The sequence below is a fragment of the Chiroxiphia lanceolata genome, chromosome 10, assembly GCF_009829145.1.
Source record: "Chiroxiphia lanceolata isolate bChiLan1 chromosome 10, bChiLan1.pri, whole genome shotgun sequence".
Classification (NCBI taxonomy): domain Eukaryota; kingdom Metazoa; phylum Chordata; class Aves; order Passeriformes; family Pipridae; genus Chiroxiphia; species Chiroxiphia lanceolata.
This window is the reverse complement of record NC_045646.1, coordinates 9,805,784-9,825,887: the sequence shown is the minus strand read 5'-3', so window position 1 is coordinate 9,825,887 and position 20,104 is coordinate 9,805,784. Positions and strand designations below refer to the sequence as shown.

The window sequence follows — 20,104 nt, the reverse complement described above, 5'->3', positions numbered from 1 at the left end:
AGGCCAGTCGATTCCTCCCTTTGGGTCTAGCAGAGTGTGCTTTGTAGTTTGGACCCTGCATTTCACTTCTGTAAAGGGAAGAGCTTCCCGTGAGCGGGCAGGGGAGCTGTTGAAGCAGAGGACTGTGACGATCCTCCAGTCCTGCAGCCAGCTGTCACCTGCGCTTGCCTGTGCAGTGCACGTGCCTTCCTCTTATTGCTACCAGGACTCTTTGCCATCTGCATTTTGCAGTCCTCAGTCACGAGACTTGTTCACTTTTGAAAGTAAATCCTTCTCCTTTTCTTCTGCAGAGCAGGCACACCAGCTTTTAATCTGGAGAGGTAGATCTAAATAACCTCTCTCCAGCTTTCTCTGGGTCAAGTCGCAGAGGCTTCTGATTCTGATCAAGCTTCTGATTCTTTACCAGCTCTCTGTCCCCCCAGAAATGCAAGCCAAAATATTCCCAGGGAAGGTGTTAAGTGAGTAAGTCCAGAGCACAAAGCCTTCCCCTGTACCTCAGGGGAGCTGTTCCCCAAGCAGTGGGAGTACTAATTCCTATTCCAGCTTCTCCCAGTGTTTAGCTGACAGCTTCTGAGAGGTGCAGGTGGACTTTATGTCCCCAAATCTGTGTGATAGAGATGGATTGGGTCTGTTTCTGGCTTGCTGTGTGGACAGCTGCAGCATACTGGTTGTCCAGTTCCTCACTGGATTTGACTGCTGAGAATAGGCTCTGTTTTCTTTCCTTCCCATTTTTAATATCAGTCCTGTAAAGAGGCAGGAGGAATACAAATGCCTTTGGGCATTGTTTTTAGCTCCTCAGCAAGCCACACTCTGCTGGAGAAATAGATGTGAGTTTGGCACACTTGGTGTTTGTTCCCTGCCAGTTACAGGAGTCACATTAGTTTGCTGGAACTTCTTTAGCGTGTTGGAAGTTTTTGAGTTTGTTCTTACGTTTTTGCTGTTCTCAAAGCCTGGCTGGGGGTGAGGATCTTACTCCTGCTTTGGTACACATTGCCTTTGATCAGCAAAGAAGCAAGGGAGGAAATAGCACTTTGAATAAAGAGCTGTCCCGTGTTTGATGGCCACAGAGGACAGAGAAGGGAGCGGGGTACTGGAGGCAATGGAGCTGTTTGCGTGTTTGGCTTTCCTGGACAGAGAAGGGAGCGGGGTACTGGAGGCAATGGAGCTGTTTGCGTGTTTGGCTTTCCTGGTGTGCCAGCGACGGGCTCGGTGCCGCAAAAGGAGGGGGTTGTCTGCGATGAGCCCAGGCTGAGATGAGTCATTAACAAATGACATGCACAGAGTACCTGGGGGAGGCAAACAGCACTGCAGCAGCTGGTTAATGAATCTGGCTTGAAGGAAAGAGTTAGAAGCTATTCCGGGAATGAAGCAGAAGGCAGAGTTGTTAACGGGGAAGGATGCAGGAGGTGCTGTGCTGTTTGAGAAGGACAACAGATAAAGATTCTCTTGGCTCCCTGTGACTACAGGAAGGGCAGCAACTCAGAGCAGAGTTGCATGAATTAGGGGCTGATGGGGACTGGTTTGTGAACAGTTTTGAGTGGGGAGTGCCCAGGGAGCTTAACTGTGCTATGGGAATGAGAGGGAGGTGGGAGCAGAGGCAGTTTTGATGTAAACTCCCATGTATCGCATGTGCCTGCTGGAGGCAGCTAAGGCAGCTTGTCTGAGCACTGCTGGACTCTGCTGGACACTGCTCCCTGGTGTGGGGAGAGTGTCCTGCCCTGCTTTGGTTTATGGCAGCAAAGAGCTGCTCCAGCTGCAGCTCGCTCCAAGGTTGCAGCAGGGCAGACTTTGAGCTATTGAACTTCTGTTTGCCTCCTCCACCCGGAGGGAGACAAAGTGGATGGAGCTGCCTTCCCTCTGCTCTTCAGGGCTTTATTGTCTAGCTTTGTGTTCTGCAGCTCCACTTGTACTACTGCTTGTTTAATATGGAATTGAGCACTGAGCTGGAAAATGGAAGAGAGGATCTCAGCTGATTGCAGTGCTGGTAGGCTGCCCTAGCCCTAAAGCTGTGCCTCATGCTGACAAATGTCCCTGGCATTCCTGCTGTGACTCAGTTGATACCAGCTAACATCAGGCAATTCTGGAATATGATAAAGCAATGCTGATGTCAGTCTTTTACAGAAGAAAAAAAGTTTTGGCTCAAAATATATTCATTTTTTACTTCCCTCCTCACGCTCTTAGATAAGTTGAATGCCAGTTTAGTCTTGTGTTGAGAGCAGGAGGGAAAGTCAGTGATGCTGACAGACCCTTCTGTGTTCAGATTTGTTCAGACCAGCCCTGCAACTGGTCTTGTGCAGATTTCTGAAATCCAGTGGGTGCTTTTGGAGCTGCACTCAGGCTAGCAGATCTCTCTCCATGGATCATGTACAGGAGTAGGACCTGCAGAGCTGCTCTCCAGAGTGAAGCTGGGGAAGGCAAAGCTTTTGTTCCTATAGAGACAGTGGTAGAAAGAGATGGCCATTCTCCCAACAGCCCTGCAAAGGGAATTTTGCTGAACAGCTTTCAGTTCCTGTAAGAATGGAAAATGATACAGACCTCAGAGGGTGGCTTTGGTTTTAGTGTTCTTATCCTATGGGGTTGAAATGCTTTGCTTCATGTGTGTGAAGCAGACTTGGGCTTACTTGTTGCAGGGGAGACAGAAGGAAGAGTGCCCTTAGCTTTGATAGCTGTATTGGAACGTAACAAATCACGTAGGTAACCCAGACTTTTCCTAAACTTTCAGTTCTCTACAGGTTTATGTGAGTGCAGCTAAGCTGGAAACCACCCAAAGCCACCCCTGCAGGGTAAAACAGTCCAAGCTTGTGTGTTTGTGGGGCTGCTGTGCTGGGGTTTGTTACTTCAGCATCTGAGCCAATTGCAAACTACAGTGGAGAGAAACAGCCTTTCTCTTTATCATTCTTAAAAATGGGGAAATGGAGAAATTTAAGAACCTATAGGCCCAGCTAGCAAGATGTTGGGCACTTAGTCCCAAACAAAGTCTCTTGGTTTTTTTCCACCCCATTAATTCCTCTGTAGTATCTGACCTAATGCAAGGGAACCAAAACCTGAATATACATAGCATATTTTTGTATAATCTGAGAGAGAGAGTAACCCAGGGGCAGCAAGGAAAGTAAATTAAAGTTTAGAGTGATCTCAGTTCCTGTTTGTAACCTCAACCTTGTATTCTTAATACAGAGTTTTAGCCTGACAGTCTGATTGAATTTCTCAGCAGAGTTCTTAGAAATATGTCATTGTTTCACTCTGCTCCATGATGAAGGTCCGTGTTTCTCAGGGACTGTTGACATTTTGCTGATATTTCATCAAGTTTGGCCCTACCACAGAGCTACCAGAGGTAAGTGATTGAGGTAAAGAGAGTGCGTGTTTACCCCCTAGCCTGGGCTGACCCTGTTCTCAGTGTCCCTGTGGTGGTATTCCCCTCTCTGACTGGTGAACCAGGCAAGGAAAAGGCAGAGCAGCACTTTGCTCCCTGTCTCTGAATCCAGAGGCACAGATGCTTCTTTTTCCCACAGTGTTTTCATCTCAGGAGATACCCTGTTGCAAATTGCCTGAGTGTGGTTGCTGTGACCACGGCTTTTTCTTGATAAGCTCTAGTGAATTCATACACGCACTGGAAATTCCAGGCAGTAATGGGATGCCATAGGGTCATTTAACAGTCCTGAAATGTGTATTTCCCCACAGAGCACAAAAGAATTTGTGCCAGTAGCCCTTCCTTAGTGTAATTCTAGTAGAAGATGGGACACCCTTCCAGATCTCCAGGTCTCCTATAGAGGCTTTGGAATATCTGTATCATTAGGGCATTTTTAAAATGCTGTAATCACACATGATACTTCAGTGTTTCCAGGAAAGCTGTTTGTGGTGGGTAAGCAAGGCCTCGCTCTGTCAGGGATCAGCCTTTCTCTGAGTATTTGGAGCTTGTCTGACCATAGGCTGTATCTTCATGGGTCTCAGGTTTGGGAGTAGTGCTGTCCAGCCCACCAGACTCTTCCCAGAGATGCAGTTAATCCGAGCAGCCCTCATGTTTTGGTCAGTGTCTCATGATGAGCTATTGCAGTAAGTAACGTCTCGGTGTTTCATTGTCACCTTTGCAGCTGTTAGAGAGCACCAGCTCCTTCAGGATCACCTGCCAGCTGTGATGCTGTACCTTTTACATCACGACTGTGAGATGACACCTCTCCCTGCTGGCAGACAAGCCAGGTGGGTAGGCATTGCTCCTCAGAGCTGTTCTGCACCTCGGGAGGTGCAGGCCATTGCCTGGTGTAGCATAAAGGAGGTCAAGGACAAGGGCAGCGTTATAAATAAGGGGCAAAGCGCAGAGCTGTGTCCTGTTCCAGCTCTGCTGCAGTTGCAGAGAGCAACCTCGGGCAGATCAGCTCCTCTGCAGCTGCGTTTCCCAGGACAGCCTTGCTCCTGTGTGCTGACTGTGACAGGGGTTTGTGAAGGGCTTTAGTCTCCTGGCTGGGCAGAGGTTTATTGCTGATGGAATTGATGCGTATGTGCATCAGTAGGGGGGAAATCTTAAACCTTTTAAGCTTTTCCAGAAGTCATCTTCCTCCTCTGCAGCATATCCTTCTTTTCTCCTGATGCAGATAAGGTGGTCCATTGTGGGAATATCAGCCCAGAGTATTATGGGTAATATTCCAGGTTAATTATGGAGGGGGCAGGAAAAATAGCCTGTGCCGTTTTCAACAATATCAAAGGGATGCTACCTAATGATTTTCCTATTAGCTCTTTTCCCAGCCTGCCAGAGTCGCTGCAGAAGTGTCATTTACAAAGGCAGTTTGCAACTCATTACCCTGGATTTTCACTGTAGTTCTGCTCCAGAGAGTGTGGGCTTTTGCTGCGTGCCCCAAACCTAATGAATTGCCTGATTCGGTTAGTGCTGCCATCCCTTCTGACAAGGTTAGTTGCTGACTGACAGGAAGGGGCCTGAATTCAATTCCCTTCTTGTTTTCGACTCACGCTTGTGTCAAGCGCAGGCTCCCTCTGGAAGCTGCCCTGTGATCCCTTCCCTTTGTTTTTCTGTATTCTGAGGGAAGCAGCCCATGCTTGGAGAAGTCCTGCAGCAAGTGGCAGGGGCATGTGTGCTGCTGCCCCTGGCAGTCCCTGCTCAACGCCTCAAGTCCCTTTCCAGCTGGAAAATTCCTTTGCTCTCCTGCTCTGGGGCTCTGGGCTTTTCTTTTTCTTCATTGCTTTGGGATTTGCTGTCACCTGAGCTGGGCTTTGTAACCCTTCAGCCAGTAAATACCTTGGAAAAGTTGCAATGTGGGCTGGGGGAAGAGAACTGATTTCCCACACATTAGAGGGCAATTGTGTCCCTGTTGTGGGAGCTTCAAGGTCTGCTCCAGCCTGTTTGAACTTTGCCAGGCACTTGTATAACAGTGCTGGAGAAAGCTCTTTGTCCTTTTTCACTAGAGAGCAGTGTGCTTTTTCAGGCTGGGGGCCTATGGCTCAACTCCTGCTAGGAATAGCTCCTGAGAGGAGAAATCAAGGCTGTTCTTATGTCACAAGTGCTACCATTTGGAAGCTGAATGTGGCTACTGCTCATTCAGCTGGTGGTGCAGGAAACATGCAGGTGCTGAGAGTGCCAGTTTGAGCTGAGTGTGGACAGAGGAGCCTGAGACTCCTGCCCCCCTCACTTTCAGGTCTGTGGACACACACCTGCTAAATGCTGTTCTCTGAGCCTGCAGTTGAGATGTCAGATGCCCCCCCCGAGGCTGCAGCTTGCATCCAGGACATCTCTTGTTCAATTATGCTGTCTCTGGGCTGGGCTGTGACAGGGGAGTTTTTTAGTGCTGGCCCTGGATCCTTTTACTGGATGTCTTGAGGATCTGACCAAGCTGGCCCACAGGGGAGGCAGTGATGTTTCAGAGATCAATTTGTTTCTGCTGCATGTGGTGCCTTCTCCTCCACTCTTAATTAGATTCCTGTGGTCCCTCTTTCTTGCTGCCCTTGTTTGCTACTGAGCCCCTGTCAGGGAGACCCAGTTGTGGCCATATCAGCTGCTTGCTGTGCTCTAAGGAGCTGCTTCTGATTCTGGCTTGTCCACCAAACTGAAGAAGGTACCTGTCAGTGCTCTGGAAACTGACCTCTGCTGGCAGTGCCACTCTGCCTGTCAGACCCACTGGTCTGGCTGTGCCATGGGGAGCCTGAGGTGGAGTGGATCTAAGTTATCCCAAGTGCTCTTTCACCCCCAAGTGCTGCCTTCTCTCTTGCACATCAGCTCACACCCCCATGTGGGCACAGTGTTCCCGTCCTGCAGGTGGGAATCCACCTGCTGAGGGACAGGGAGACTTATCCCTGGTCAGAGTGGAAGCAGCAAAGCAAGGAGCCAGGCTATTATCCTCTTCCTCTGCACCAGGAGCTCTTGCTCTGATCCCTCTCCTTCTGCCAAGCAACTGTCCTTTTGCCGTGCGGCTTTGTCCTTTTCCTTGGCCTTGCTCTTTACCAGTGGATGGAAGGAACCCGTGCTGTGCTTTTTCCCTTGGACTACGCTGCAGAGGAGAAATGGGAATCCAGACTGTACATGACTCCAGGCTGTGATCTCTGATCTCCCCTGAGGTTCTGCTTCACTTGGGTGGTCGAACTGTGTGGATTGAGTTCCTTGGGCTGGGTCCCCCCACTGTGTTGAGGAGGGCCCCTCTGTCACCAGGCAGGTGATTTTATTCCAGCTCTGGCTTGCAGCAAAAAGCCAAAACTGGAAGGGGAATTGTCCCCACCTTGGTCCCAGCCTGGCACTCTGTTATGGTCACTACTCTGGCTTCGTGCTCAAGGACCAGGACTCTGAGAGGGACCTGCAGCACCACCTTCTTACACCATCTTTTCAGACTTGGTGTGCAAGGTCTGCACAGTAAGCAATTCCTTATTGTCCCTTAGGTTTGCTGGGTGACAGTGGACAATACCCTCTAATAGGCATCTCTTTAGCCCCTCCTTCCCTCTAGAGATGTGTGAAGCTGTAGAATGTTGTATTTGCCTTACAGAGCCCTGACAGTGGGTTGTCATTACCTGTGGACAGCTCTGGAGGGCTCCAGCTGACCCTCGTGTAGGGCACTGAGCTGCCACCAGCCCATCCTGCCTCCCTCCCTCCCAGGGTCTTGATTTTGTTCCCCGTAGGCAACATCTTACGTGGTCCATCAGCTGCTGCTCCCTGTCCAGCTGGACTCTGTGGGCACCACGAGGTGGGTACCTGTCTCTGATGGAGTCTGTGCTCGTGCAAGGTTAGAAACATCACCTGTGTGCTCCTAACCTGATGATTGAGCTGTCGGGTGTCTGAATAAATCCTCTTGTTCTGTAAACCTAATGTTCTCTAATAGTTGGGGTGAGTCTGGCTGAAGGTTTCTATGGTTTCCTGGTGGTTGCTAAGGGAAAGGATCGCTCTGCCTCTGGGTCTTGGTGACTTTCTTTTTGCCCTGTCCTAGGTACCGGAGCCCAGCAGAACATAATGCTTGTTGTTTCCCAGCCCACTACAATGGCCAGGGCATAATTTGTGACTCCTGTCACGGCTGGGCTGGGCGCCTGCCACTCTTTTTTTCTAAGGCCTCTTTGAAAAATGAGACCAAAGAGCCTTCATGCAGGCGTTTGCATGTTTGCTGCGCTCCCCGCCCCCTTACTTGCTGTTTCCTTTAGAGCTCCAAGTCATTTTAACGATTTATTTCATGCACTTTACATAGCAAGAAGCTGTAGCAGCAGCTGTGTCCATGAATCCTTACCAGGCAGCCCTCAGTATATTTTGGTCTGTCTACGTATTGTCCCAGACACAGTTAAATAAATCTCTGCTGGAGGAAGGGACTTTACAGCTCAGCAGCAAAGGGCTGGTGAATGGGAACATAAACAAGATACTCAGTGAGCTGCCGGATCCCGGAATAACAGCGCCTCTGGCATAAAGCTCTGTTCCCACCAGCGCAGCTGGGGGCCAGATCCAGTGCGGGCTCTTTGTTGCTGTCAGCAGGGACTGCGTCTCCATCCGGCGCCCAGTGATAATATTATAGTTACGGGGTGAAAGTTGGACCCAAACCTGCAGACTGGAAGCAGTTATAACATGTCTAGGCCAGGTGCTGCCCTTGTCGCCCTGCTGTCGATCCAGGGCTCGGCTGTTGAACGTGGTGGGCTCAGTTCCACAGGTGCCATTTGGGATCTGGGCATGGATGAGCTCAGCTGGGTTCTGCAGAGGCTTGGAGCTGCACACAGCACCGGGCAGCATTCGATCCGTCAGGGCATCACAGGATTCACAAGTTTACTTTTGCATATGGGATCAAAGCTTAAAATATCAGCTGGCCTTTCTCTTGCTCCTGACTTTTCTAAAACATCTGAACAATTTCTTCTTTAGCTCTGTTAAAATCAATCAATCCGACATTTAAATGGTATGTGAATTTGATAAATAAAGACAGATTACAAAATGCCACATGGAATGATTTTTTTTTTTTAAGTTTTTCAACTACTTAGGACAAAAAAAATGTTACAATGCTCAACTTTTCATTTAGTTACATAAATAATTTTTTTATAAATATCTCTTTATAAACAATATATAAATAGCTTTACAACATAAATACATTTATGCATGACATGAATTTACAAACAGCAACGTTATACAGCTGGCTTCATCAGTCTCTTGGAAAAGCACTGTCCCTTGTCTCGGTGAGTGTTTGTATATATAATATATATAAGATAGAGAGCACTTGTTAAAAAAGTAACAAAACCAAAACAGTTGGTGCCATGACTCCTCGTACCAAAAAGAAAAACACAGCCACGTCTTTTGTCCATTCCAGGGGGATCACTGCTCTTCTAGGTGTTGCCTGGGGGATGGCCGTGCCTGGCCGTGCGTGGTAGGAGAAAGTGGACTATGGATTCAAAGCCCTGTGAGGAAGGAAAAGAAAGTGCCTGTTAGTAGTTGCCATACAACAACCCTTACCTGTCCCAAGCTGAAACCTCTGTCAGAGTAACCCTGGCCTTGGGCTGGGGGATGCTGAAGTCAGCAGAAGCCCTCCCTGAGCTTTTTGCTTGTGCTAAAGCAAGGAAGAAGCTCACCCTTCTCTCTCCTTGGTATTTAGGAGAGAGGCTGAGGGAAGCTGCTGCTCCTCCTGCCCCTGCATCTGTTGGAAATCTTTTTTTTCCTAATGATTTAGCAAGGCCAGATGCATATGAGCTGGCTTCATGGTGTGTGTGTGTGCTTCTTGGAGCCCTGAGCTGGGTGATTCCTTGGGAAGACCAAGGAGCCTCTACCTAAGGGAGCAGGGAAGCAGCACTCATCCCTCCAGGACAGGCTGGGGAGCAGCCCACATCCCTCCAGGACAGGCCATGGACCAGCACTGGCATCTGGCGGGCACCTTTGGGCCATGCTCTTCCCACTGCTCTGCAGAGCAGCAGGATGCTGGATCCGGTTCCCTCTGTGCCCAGTTGTGTTACTACAGGGCCAGGGCAGGCCTTGTGAGTGGGGCAGTGCTGTGCCATGGGAAGAAGAGGGAATGGCCTGGGCTGCAGCAGGCAAGTGCTTCCCCGGCTGTGAGTTCATCTGCGTGTGACCTGTGGGCAGGGCCAGGCCAGAGCTTCATGGCCCCCAGCACCTTCAGAGAGAGCTGGCAGGGGAGGCACTGCCAGATTTCTCCCAAACCAGTCATGGTTTGGCATTTCCAGAAGTGGCATTTCCTTCACCCCTCCACTTCTATGCAGTGGCTGTGGAGCACTGTGGGAGGAACTCCAAGCTTCCCTTAACTTACTCAGATACAAAGCCAGAGTTGGGAAGTGCAACTCTTGGCAGTCACCACAACTAGAAGACACCTGGGGAACTTGTGTATTGTTTTTCCTCACATTAAAAGCATTGGTGCATGGTTGAGACAGGAGGCTCACTAACCCTCCCATTGCAGGCACACGGGGTACCCTGCCCTCCTAACACCTACCCACAGGTCCACTGTGTGTGTCAAGCATAGGGAGGAACTGGGAACATGTGGCTGCACTGGAGCTCCTCCTGCATCCTCCCCGGAGCCTACGGGTCTAGCTCAAACTAGGGGGAATCCAGCTTGAGCTGCTGCGGGAGCAGCTGGGGTCTCTGATCCTTCTGCAAGGCAGCAGGAGGGGTGATGGAAAGGTGGCAACGCAATTAAGGCCAACTTGGGGTCTCTTTTGCCCACCAACAACGCCGGGTGTTGCGAAGCTCAGCGGGATGACCCCCTACAGTCCCGCCCACTGGCATCTCGCGTTCGCGGGGCAGCGCATCCCGCGCATCCCCCGCATCCCCCGCGGTGCCGGAGCGCAGCCCTCCGGCCCCATCCCGGCCCCATCCCGGCCCCATCCCGGCCCCATCCCGGCCCCATCCCGGCCCCATCCCGGCCCGGCCGCGCACTCACCGCCAGGGGTCCCTCAGCATCCGAGGCCGCTCATGGCGCCGATGCGATCCAGCTTGAGCCCGAAGCAGCCCTTGCCCAGGCCCTTCTTGTGGAGGCCCTTGTGGCGGCGGCCCGGCGGGTCCTGCAGCAGCCGCGCCCAGCCCGCCCGCGGCCGCGCCTCGGCCCGCGCCTCCCGCGCCTCCCGCGGGCCTGACCCGCCGCCGCCGCTCCGCTCCTTCTCCCGCTCTTTCTCCCGCTCCTTCTCCCGCTCCGCCGTCTCGGGCGGACCCGCTGCCGCCGCTGCTGCTGCCGCCGCCGACCCGCGGGACGCCTGTGGAGAGGGGAGAGGGTCAGAGCGCCGTCGCCCCCAGCGACCCCGCCGGCGTTGGGAACCCCCCGTTAAGGACGCGCAGCGGGGTCCGTGTGTCACCACCACGCCCCCGCCGACGCAAACCCGGGTTTGGGGTCGGTGCCCGGCAGCGCAGCCCATCACCCCGCGGCTGTGCCCAAGGCAATCCTCTTTCCTCCCTAAATCTATGCTCCCTTCCCTGGTGTCAGAGCATCCCCCTGACCCACACTATAGCGGTGTCTTCCTGCCCTCTCCCGGCAGTGCCCCGGTCACTGCATGTCCCCTCAAAAGGGCTGGTGGTGCTGCACCCCCAGCTGTCCCATCACCCTATCCTCTGCCATTGATCTGAAGGGGCCTGAAAGCTGGCAGGTCCTTTCCTTTCAGGTCCCTTCGGTGACTGCGTCCCCCACCAGTTCACAGAGCTCTTCAGATTATGGTGGGGGGGTCCTGCCCCCCAGCTCCCCCTGCACTGCTGCCTTGCAGAGTGTCCCCAGCAGTGATGGGGAGATCTGGGTTCCCTTTCCTTTCTGCTCCCTCCCCTAGTTAATACTCTCTGGGTGCCCCCACTCTTCCAGTTCTGACCCACAATTAGGGGGACACACCACCTTCCATCTCTGCCCCCCATCTCCCAGGCCCCATCTCTGCTCCCCATCTCCCCATCTCCCTACTCGGAGCTTCTGCTTACCAAGCCCTGGGAATGCTCACCTTCATTCACCTCCCTGACAACCCACCCCGTATCACCCCTTTCTCTGCAGCCTGCACCCCAGTTCCTTACAAGGAACCCACCACTCCTATCCCACTGCTGGGGCACCCCTCACTCTGTGTCCCCATCTCTGCCCGGCCCTCTGGGCAGTGCCACCCAGTGCAGGTGGCCTCTGGTGCATCCCTCTTCCTCAGCATCTCGGGACATCCAGGTCCCTGGGATACCCCCATTTGAGGCACCCCTTCCCCGGGGGACACCCCGGATGCTCCTGCCTGGGCCGTTTGGTCAGGACTGCCTCTCACCGTGCCCACCGTGCACCTGCTGCCTGCCCTGCCCCGGCTCTGCTCCCCTTCCCAAGTGCCCGGCATAGCGGGGTCCCCAGGGTGACGCCGGGGAGCAGACTGCCACCCTCCCTGGCGCTGATCCCGTGGGGTACAGGGCACACAGTGTCCCCCTCCAGCCTCTAGTCTGGGGCTGATGTCCCCACGCCCGTTTAGGACAGCCTGGAGAAGCAGGGAGTCCCTTTGCAGTCAAATAGCCCGTGGGGAAAGAAAGACCCCCCTTTGCACTGACTCTGCCACCCCACAGTCACCCCACGTCCCCTCCCTGTGCCGTTAGGGCCCTCAGCGGGACGGGAAGAGAAGGGAGAGCCGAGGGCAGCCCCCGCCGTACCTTCTGTGGGAGCTGAGACGCCGGCTTCGCCTCCAGCCTGACGGAGAGCAGCGCGAGTAAAAGTCCACCAGCCAGCAAGGATGAGATCTGCATCCTGCGGGGCCGGGCGGGAAGGGAGCCGGGGGGGGGGCAGCGGGGAGCCGAGGGCAGCCCCGGGGAGAGGCCGGGACCGACGGGAGTCAAAGTTCAGAGCGGAGCCGCGAGGTCCCTCTTGCCGCCTGCAAAGTGCCGAGCTTGTGAACTTGGGCTTTCTGCTTCATTCATTTTATAACCCAACCTGCTCGGTGATGTCATCTAAACACCAGGTCCAACGTGCCTCCCACTTCACAATAGTAGGAATTTAAAGAAGGGGGGTGTGGGGGGGTGTCCCCTCTTCCTTGGCAGGAACAAATGACACATCAGCCCAAGGCAACCAGCTCTGAGACTTGGAAAGCAGAAGGGGGCATTTGGCTTCGTGCCCCTGCCCTCCCCCAAACACCCCTGGCCCCCCCGCAAGCCGTCTGCCCTCCCCTTGCCTGGCTGCCCCACGGCTCCTCTGCTCCCCCCACTGCCCCAGTGACTCCCCCCAGAAGAACACAGGCCAGGAGGGGGGGGGGGGGTGGTCCCGGTGGGGGGTTAAGCCCAAAAGGCAGGAATGAGCACAAAAAGCACCTTTTTTTTTTTCCACATCCAGGATTAAATCGGACCTCCCAGGTCCCTGCCTGGCAGTAGCAGGGCCACTGTCCTCCCTGGCAGGGACGCTGGGGACTCAGGGGGATAGGAGGGGGCAGTGGCACTCCTTGAGGGCACCTAAGTGGGTCCTTCAGCTTGGAGGGGGTGACCCGCTCTCTCCACTTTCATGAGGAGCTTCATGGGGTCCCCGGGCCAGGAGATGGGGCTTTTCAAGCACCCTGGTTATGTGCACAGTCACTGTCACAGGGTCCCTGCTGGGGACAGGACCCCACTGGCTGATCCACCACAGGGCTGTGCAGTCTGGCCTCCTCCGACCTGCTCCTGGAGCTGGAAGGTGCAGGAGAAGGATGTGATCCTGGGATTAATCCCAGTGGATTGCAGGGGCTCTGGATACCTGGTGCGGGCTCCCCCCTGCTCTCACCCTTCCCCTTCAGCATCTGGGAGGGCAGGATTTGTGCCTCTGCTGCTGCTGTGGTTGACACTGGGCAGCTCTGAAGCTCCACTGGCTTTTTGCTGATGGAGCTTAGCACCATCCCTGGCACTCTGTTCGGGAGGGATGCTCTTACTGGGATCAGGACAGAGGAAAGACAACCCCCTCTTTGCAAGTATGCAGGGCTGAATTGCATCAGGCTGGATTTGCACCCCAAATCTCTTCCCTGGGACCAGGGAAACAATCTCTGCTCTTCCCCCTATCCCTGGGATCTGTTCCAGTCTGGCCCTTTCCTCCTGCTCCGTTTCTTGGTCTTTCTGGACTCTGCTGCTCCACAAATCCCCAGGGACCTGCCCCTGCTGGGGGATGATGTCTCTTTGGGGGTCCGTGGTATCCCCTGCTCGGGAGCAGGGAGATGTTTCCTTTTCCGCAGCCCGGGCTATTGCGCACGGGACACTTCAAAGGAGATTGGCTTTTCAGCTCCATGTGAACGGGAGCTGGAAGGTGAAGGTCTCGGTGGTTTTTCCACTGTGCCTGCCAGGTGGAGACAACTTGGACTTTTTGGAGTGTGAAGCTGTGCTTGGGCATTTGTCTGCGTGCAGGCAGAGCGAGGTGATGGAGTTGGGATTAGAGCCGATCTCGAGTGCCAGGGAGCCGTGGGTGCAGGCAAGGAGCAGAGAGAGGCCCCTTCTCTTGGGGTTCAGCCCTCGTCCCACCCAAAGCGTAGCTGGGATGTGACATCCAGCCTCTCTGCGGGGAAAGGAGGGGGGGCTCTGCACCACTACCCCCGTCAGCAGGGCTTCTGCAGGGGAAAGGGGAGCAGCAGGCAGCTGAGCCCTGGGGCTCCACAACCTGGGGATGTCGGGGTGCCCGAGGTCACCAGCGGCTCAGCAGACCCCACAGGGTCCTGCCTTCACCATCCTGGTTTTGCTGGCTCCTACCCTGATGCTACGGGCAACCTGCCCCGCGGCTTCTCCCGGGGGACCCGGAACGGGGAAAGAGACGGGGCAGGCGGAGGGGGAAATGTCACAGAGCGGGGAGGAAGGGCCGCCTCGCTTGCCTTGGGGTCGGTCCCAGAGCTGCTCCACCAGCCCCTCGCCCCGGAGTATTAGAGTGTTGCCACAAATGCCACAACGCGGTCAGGTCTCAGCCAGCGCCAGCCCGCAGGAGGCTTGTCCCTGCCCTCGACTCTCACCAGCGTGGTTTTCATTAGTGTATTTTCTTTGTCACGCTGTGCAGAGCCTCGGGTTTGGGGGGTGGGGGGGAAGGAGGGCTGTGCTTTATAAATCCAATTAGTCTTGTTATTCAAATTACTCTGCCGAAAGTCAGAGCCGGGCGCACACAAAGCCTTAACTCAAACCAGATCGGATCCATTGAGGTGGCAAAAGCTTGGAGCCGGGAGAAGTGGTGTGCAGGAAGGGGTTAAGAGCATGAAAGCTTTTTGCTTGGTGGGATGGGGGCCTGAAAACTTTTAACCCTTAAAGGGATGCACCTTCATTAGCCCACAGCCCTGTAGGATGCTCACCATGGATGAGAACTGGCAGACTCGGGGCACATGTGGAAGCTGAGAACATGGACGGAGGGCTGGGCTCACTGTGGGCTTCCCTCCAGGCACTAGAGAGCAAAGGGGATCCTGCTCAGCTGGATAGGGAGGGATGGAAACCCTCGGGATGTGCTGGAGGGGGTGACACTCCTCCCCATTGCACCCAGGGGCCAAAGAGAGTCACTGGGAGAGAGGGGCTCCAGGGGTGGCCTGCCCTGAGGAATACCAGCTTTGAACCAGGAACTATGGGGATGCACTGCTGTGGGGATAAAAATGGGGAGATACTGCTGAGTCTTGGCAAAGTGGGGATGAGCCCTTAGAAGAGGGACTTGAGGGGACTGTAGGGAGTGGGGAAGGGAATGGAGAGGGTGTGTGTGTGAGAGCTTCCTGCCTGAGGATGGAGGGATTCATCAAAGTGTGATCAGTGCCAGCACGATTTGGAGAGTGGGAGGAGATGGGTCATGGGGGTGTGACAGCAGCACCGGGTGTTCTGGCCCCATCATAAGGAAGGGGTGAGCAGATGCCTGTGGGTGAGGCTGGATCCTGCCAGGAAGCCCTGGGGTGCTGGCTATCTCAGCTGAAGTTAGGAGCCAGGCTTCAGGCACCTTCCAAAGGATCATTACGAGAAAGTTTACGGGACAGAAATGTGGAGTCTAGTCTGCAGTAAGCTGCTACCATAGCAGTGTACAGCCAGCGATCCAACTCCTTTTTCTTCCACTCACTTGTCCTTAGGGAGCTTGTTTCTGTATTGATTTGAGGAAATCACTGCCCAGATTTATGTCTCTTCTGCTGCCATGGGCCAGGGAGGATTTCCTGATGGAGTGATGGATAAGTCTAGTGTGAGGATTTCCAGCTGATGCTGTGTGAGGGCCAGTCATCCCTTTGCAAAAAGAGACATCAGAAGGCTGAGTGCATGTGATGGTGATGCCAGAGAGGCTGATGTTTTTGTACAACCAGTGGCCAGCCCAAGGAGCTGTTGGTTAAGCAACATCCCACATGGTGGGATGGAGGAGGTACAAGGATGGAGCAGCTACAAGGACGGAGGAGCTACTTCTCCACCAGTGCAGCCAACTACCAGTCCCCAGGAACATGATGTGTGCTGTGTTCACCAAGAGAATGTCACCAAGGGTTTGATGTGCCACAGAAGGAGCTTTTCACAGTTTTTTTTTGTTTCTGTTTTTGTTTTTTTTACAGGTTTTATACTACCTCTCTAGGGGTCTGGTGATAGCAGGCTCAGTGAGAAGCCATTTGGGGAAGGATTTAAATTTGGGTTATAGGGATGGATGAGCAGCCTCTGGTGCCTGCAGTGGCAGGGGACCATCTGGTCCCACCGCTGTGGCAGGATGCAGCAAGTGATGTGCCTCCTGAGAATGCTTTGAAGAAAGCTTTTCTGGAGAATAACCCTATAGCCCCTAAGGCAGGAGCACTTTCAGGCCACCAATAGCCACTAGGCTGTCATGGGGGTGGGGTGGCTCCACGGATTGGGGTGTGATGCTCCTGGGGTGCTGTGGTAACACTGGTGCCTGTCTGAAACACAGATGGAGATTTTGGCCTCGTTGAACATCCCTGGTGTTTATTTTGGAAGCTGCTGCTGAATAAGGCATTACAGGGAACGCTGCATGATTTTACACATTCCCTTGTCTTCCCTGGGTCTGGAAGAGGGCTCTGGCTCACAACATGTATGTGGCCAAAATTCCCTCTTTCCAGACTGGGACTGGGATGGGAAGAGGCCCTGCAGAACTGCCCTGATGGGGCAGGCAGGGATGGGGCTGCAGGTGCAGCAAGGGCATGGAGACTGAGAGGGCACCTCTGTCCCCTCCCAGACCTCCCAGAGGAAAGACAGGGGCAAGCCCCAGGTAGAGACTCATAGGTCTTTGCTAGTGAAGTGCTGACATCCTGGCAGGCACAGTGTGTTTCTCCCCCAGAGGAGAGAAACACACTGGGGGAGGGTTTGCCTTTGGCTGTTTGCCATTTACTCTGGGCTTCCCGGGATGCTCCAGTCTCCTCCTGACTTTCTGGGTATTTTCCCCAGGGCTGCACTGGGATGGCTGTGCTCTGGGGCTGGGATGTCTCACTGCTCTGGTGGGAGCAGGAACACGATGTCTCAGGGTTTTGTTGAATGTCAAGAAAATTAAGCAATTCTAATGCATGGGTGAGTCCACGCCATGAGCCTCTCTCTGTGTCAGTCCTCGGAGGATAGGAATTGCATTGCCTCCAGTTCCCAGCAGCCTCAGCTCTGCAGCTAATGCAAAGGCAGGTTGTTGGGATTTTCCAAGCTAAATACCACAGTCTCCTTTTTCCTCCCTTTCTCAGATTACTTCCCCCTGGAAATGGGAGTCTGGCAGTGTTTCCCCACAGCCTGGGGGTCCCAACATCAGCCCAGGCTTCTTGTTTTTGGTGCTGAGCATTCCTTTTGGAATAGGTACTGCCCAAAGAGCTGATGACATGGAAAGGCCAAAGGATGAATAACTGACACCACATTTGTCCCTGCAGAGAGCCATACCTCATGCAGATCCCAAGAAAGGATCCAACAGGCCAGTGGGGACAGACCCCCAGCCGGTACCTAGGAGGTTTCCAACACAGCTTGGAGCCGGATGCCACCACCACACCACATCACCCTGCCACAGCCCCAGGGGAATGTCTGTGCCCTGATGTGCTACGTGCACATCCAGGCCTGGCGAGCAGGTCCTCACTAGCCCCACGGCTCTGGTGGAAGTGCATGTTCTGGCTTGGCAGGAGCCTCTTCCACCTGGGTTGGCTGTGCGAACCCTGCCATCCTCACCAAAGCCGTCAGCAGCTCTCTTGCAGCCCCCCTGCCAGCCCCAAACACCCTCCAGCTCCTCTGAAATGGCTTCCTGGGAATCCAGCACCAAGTGGTGGGAAGTCCCTTTTGGCATCAGTCTTTCAAGGTAAAAACCCTTTGGACTTCTTGGGCCTTTCCCTGGATCATCTGGGATGTGGGAAACCCCAAGGGAGTGCTGGGATGCAGAGAGCCAAATAAGTGCTGGTCTTGACCTCCTGACGTGCAGTCAAGCCCTTGACCTCCTGACAGGGTTGTGATCCTGATGAAGCCAGATTTGGGCTCTGCCTCTTTTTTTATTCTTTTTGGGAGGGAGTCTGGCTATCTCCCATAGGAGAGTTTGTGTAGGTGCCAGGTTGAGCATCACGGGGTTACACTGGCCACAGTGAAGTGCTGGCATAGGAAGAAGGAGATTTCAGCACCACAAATGGTAGGGCAGCCTTGTGGAACAGAAAACAGTCCAACCGGGCCTTGGCCATGCCTGGGAACAGCTGGGGCCGCTGCTCCTGTGGCTGGGGAGCCCTGCTGGCTGCGGAGTGTCACGGTGGCCCCGCTGCCACCCCACAGGCAGCCTCTGTGGACGTGCAGGGCTCCACAGCCCTAACCTTTAGCAACCAGACAGAATAACAATGCCAGCCTGCTGGGGTATAATGGCCGGTGTTTGCTTGAGATACAAAGGCACCGAGCTTTCACATGAGGTAATACTGATAAGTTCCGCTCTCACTCACTGCTCCGCCTGCCAGACGCCTGCAGCCCCTGCCTGCCCTCACCGAGCTGCCGGGGATGTGCCCACCGACCCCTTGGCCCGTCATCTCTGCTGAAGCACTGGCCCCTGCTTGCCCTTGGCGTGCTGGTCCCACTGGTCACCCAGCTCCAATGTGGCCCCCACAGGGGCTGTTCTGACCGCATCCTGCGTGTGTGGAATGGGAGATGCAGGGACAGCGATGGGGGCTTGTGAGTCCCTAATCCTGTGACTGCAGAGCAGTACAGTTCCTTAGTCCCTGCCTGCCTGGAAAGTGCCTTTTCCACCTTCCTGAGAACATTAGGTGGGGCTTGAACTCACTGCACATCCCTTACCCCATGTGCCCTGTCCCCCAGCCCCGCTGCCCACAAGCTCAGTAGGTGCAGGGCAGCTCCTTGCCCAAGTTTCCTGATAGGACCCATGGAGCTTTGGTGTCATCCAAAGCCACTTTGAGCACCTTTGGGACACAGTCGTGTCAGGGCAGGAGGATGCAGGGAAACTGAGGCCTGTGTGATAGAAGACATTTGGACATTATAACCTGGCAGGATTACTGTGGAAGAGACTTAAAAGGTATCCAGGAGACAAATCCAGGCAATCCCAAGAGACAAATCCAGGCAATCCCAACTAAAGCGATGCTGATAACCCTGCTGCTTCAACATCCTACCTGGCATCCCACCTCTCTCCTTCACTGCCTCTTTTACCTATTTCTTGTCTGCCTGTCCCTCTTTGCTGAAGTCTGATTCTCTCTTCCTTTACTGGACAAACACAGACAAACCAGATTTTCCCTCCTGTCTGGGGCATGCTGCAGGCGTTTCTCCAGGCACTGAAGGAGATGGGAACCCATAAGTCCTGATCTCGGGTGGCATGTTTCCCAACCAGAGGTATGGAGGGCTCAAGAGAAGACTGGAGAAGCTGAAGGATGGGTGAGGCAAGATCACATGTGTTGTGACACAGCAGATAGTATCTACTGAAGATAGAGATGATTTTTAGCTCATTTATGGTAACAAATCTGTCTTGCTTCCCTCTATCCCCCCAAGCATGGCTTGAGTCCTCAGGTCAAGTGCGCAGACAGCTCCCAGTGCCTGAGAGATGTCAAAGGGAGCGAGACTCTGGCCTAATGCTGGGTGCTGCTGCTGCAATTGAGACATTTCCAAGGGTGCTCAGAGGCTCCAGAGCAAACTCATGGCCCGACTTTGCCGTTGAGTATATCCTTGTGCTGTGTGGGTTTATCCTCTGGACAACAGCAGGGAGACAGAGGCCGAGCACCCCGCTGCCCTCCATCCCCCTGCCACGGCCTGCAACCTGAAATACTATTAACAATCAGGTTGGCAGGGGTGGCACTTCCATGTGCAGTGTTAGTTCACACCAAGTGGGTTGCGGGAAGCGGATGGAGGTGTCAGAGGAACTGCCCTGCTCCCATTCAGGGTTCCCCTTGTTGAGTCATCTCAGGGTGGCTCCAGCCCTTTGGCCAGTCACTGCTGATTAACACTGATGTAAACGAGCGCCGGGCGGGCCCTCACTCCTCACTGAAACTGCAGGCAGAGGAGCCAAAGCCTTCGTAAGCGGGGCGCTCCCGGCCAAGGAGCCATGTGCTGCTCTCACCTCGGCCGAGGTGCCACAACACGTTCCAGCCTCCAACAGTTGGGGAAACAGCTACCAGTTACTGCCAGGGGGAAGATGGTGAGATAATCCTGCACTGTGGGAAAGCAAGCCAGGGCACTGGGCCGGGCTTGCTGCTACAGGACCCCAGGAAATGAGAATGCAGGGGAAAAATCTGCCCAGGGACCTTTCCATTTCAGGAATCCCATGAGTTGCCATGGAGGGTCATGGAAGCAGCAGAGAGGCAACTGCTCCTTTCTGTTCAGCAGCCACAAGGA

General features: G+C 54.1%; 1 protein-coding gene and 1 long non-coding RNA gene across 3 annotated transcripts; one reads left to right on the top strand and one right to left on the bottom strand.

The window, feature by feature from the left end:
• The first annotated feature begins 1,134 nt into the window (after window positions 1–1,134).
• On the top strand, window positions 1,135–8,398 carry LOC116791422. The gene is made up of 2 exons (XR_004358741.1): window positions 1,135–3,331; window positions 4,089–8,398. It is a non-coding gene; the product is annotated as an uncharacterized LOC116791422 (long non-coding RNA).
• Window positions 8,394–19,730, bottom strand: NPPC (natriuretic peptide C). Of its 2 annotated transcripts, XM_032697351.1 has the most exons (4): window positions 18,929–19,730; window positions 12,041–12,258; window positions 10,338–10,647; window positions 8,394–8,850 (listed from the first exon to the last, which is right to left on the bottom strand). In XM_032697351.1, the coding sequence occupies exons 2-3, from the start codon at window positions 12,131–12,133 to the stop codon at window positions 10,351–10,353; spliced, it is 390 nt and encodes a 129-aa protein (XP_032553242.1). In that variant the 5' UTR covers window positions 12,134–12,258; window positions 18,929–19,730; the 3' UTR covers window positions 8,394–8,850; window positions 10,338–10,350. The 2 variants fall into 2 exon arrangements, with proteins under 2 accessions (XP_032553242.1, XP_032553241.1); XM_032697350.1 differs by lacking the exon at window positions 18,929–19,730 and having other exon boundaries at window positions 12,041–12,404.
• Between the last annotated feature and the right edge of the window lie 374 nt (window positions 19,731–20,104).

What these genes read in the sequence shown, in the direction of transcription:
- NPPC (XM_032697351.1), bottom strand. Translation starts at nt 12,133, where the DNA reads ATGCAGATCTCATCCTTGCTGGCTGGTGGACTTTTACTCGCGCTGCTC. An exon ending in CGTCTCAGCTCCCACAGAAG is followed by an intron (nt 10,648 to 12,040) that starts GTACGGCGGGGG and finishes CCCTCTCCACAG; the next exon opens with GCGTCCCGCGGGTCGGCGGC.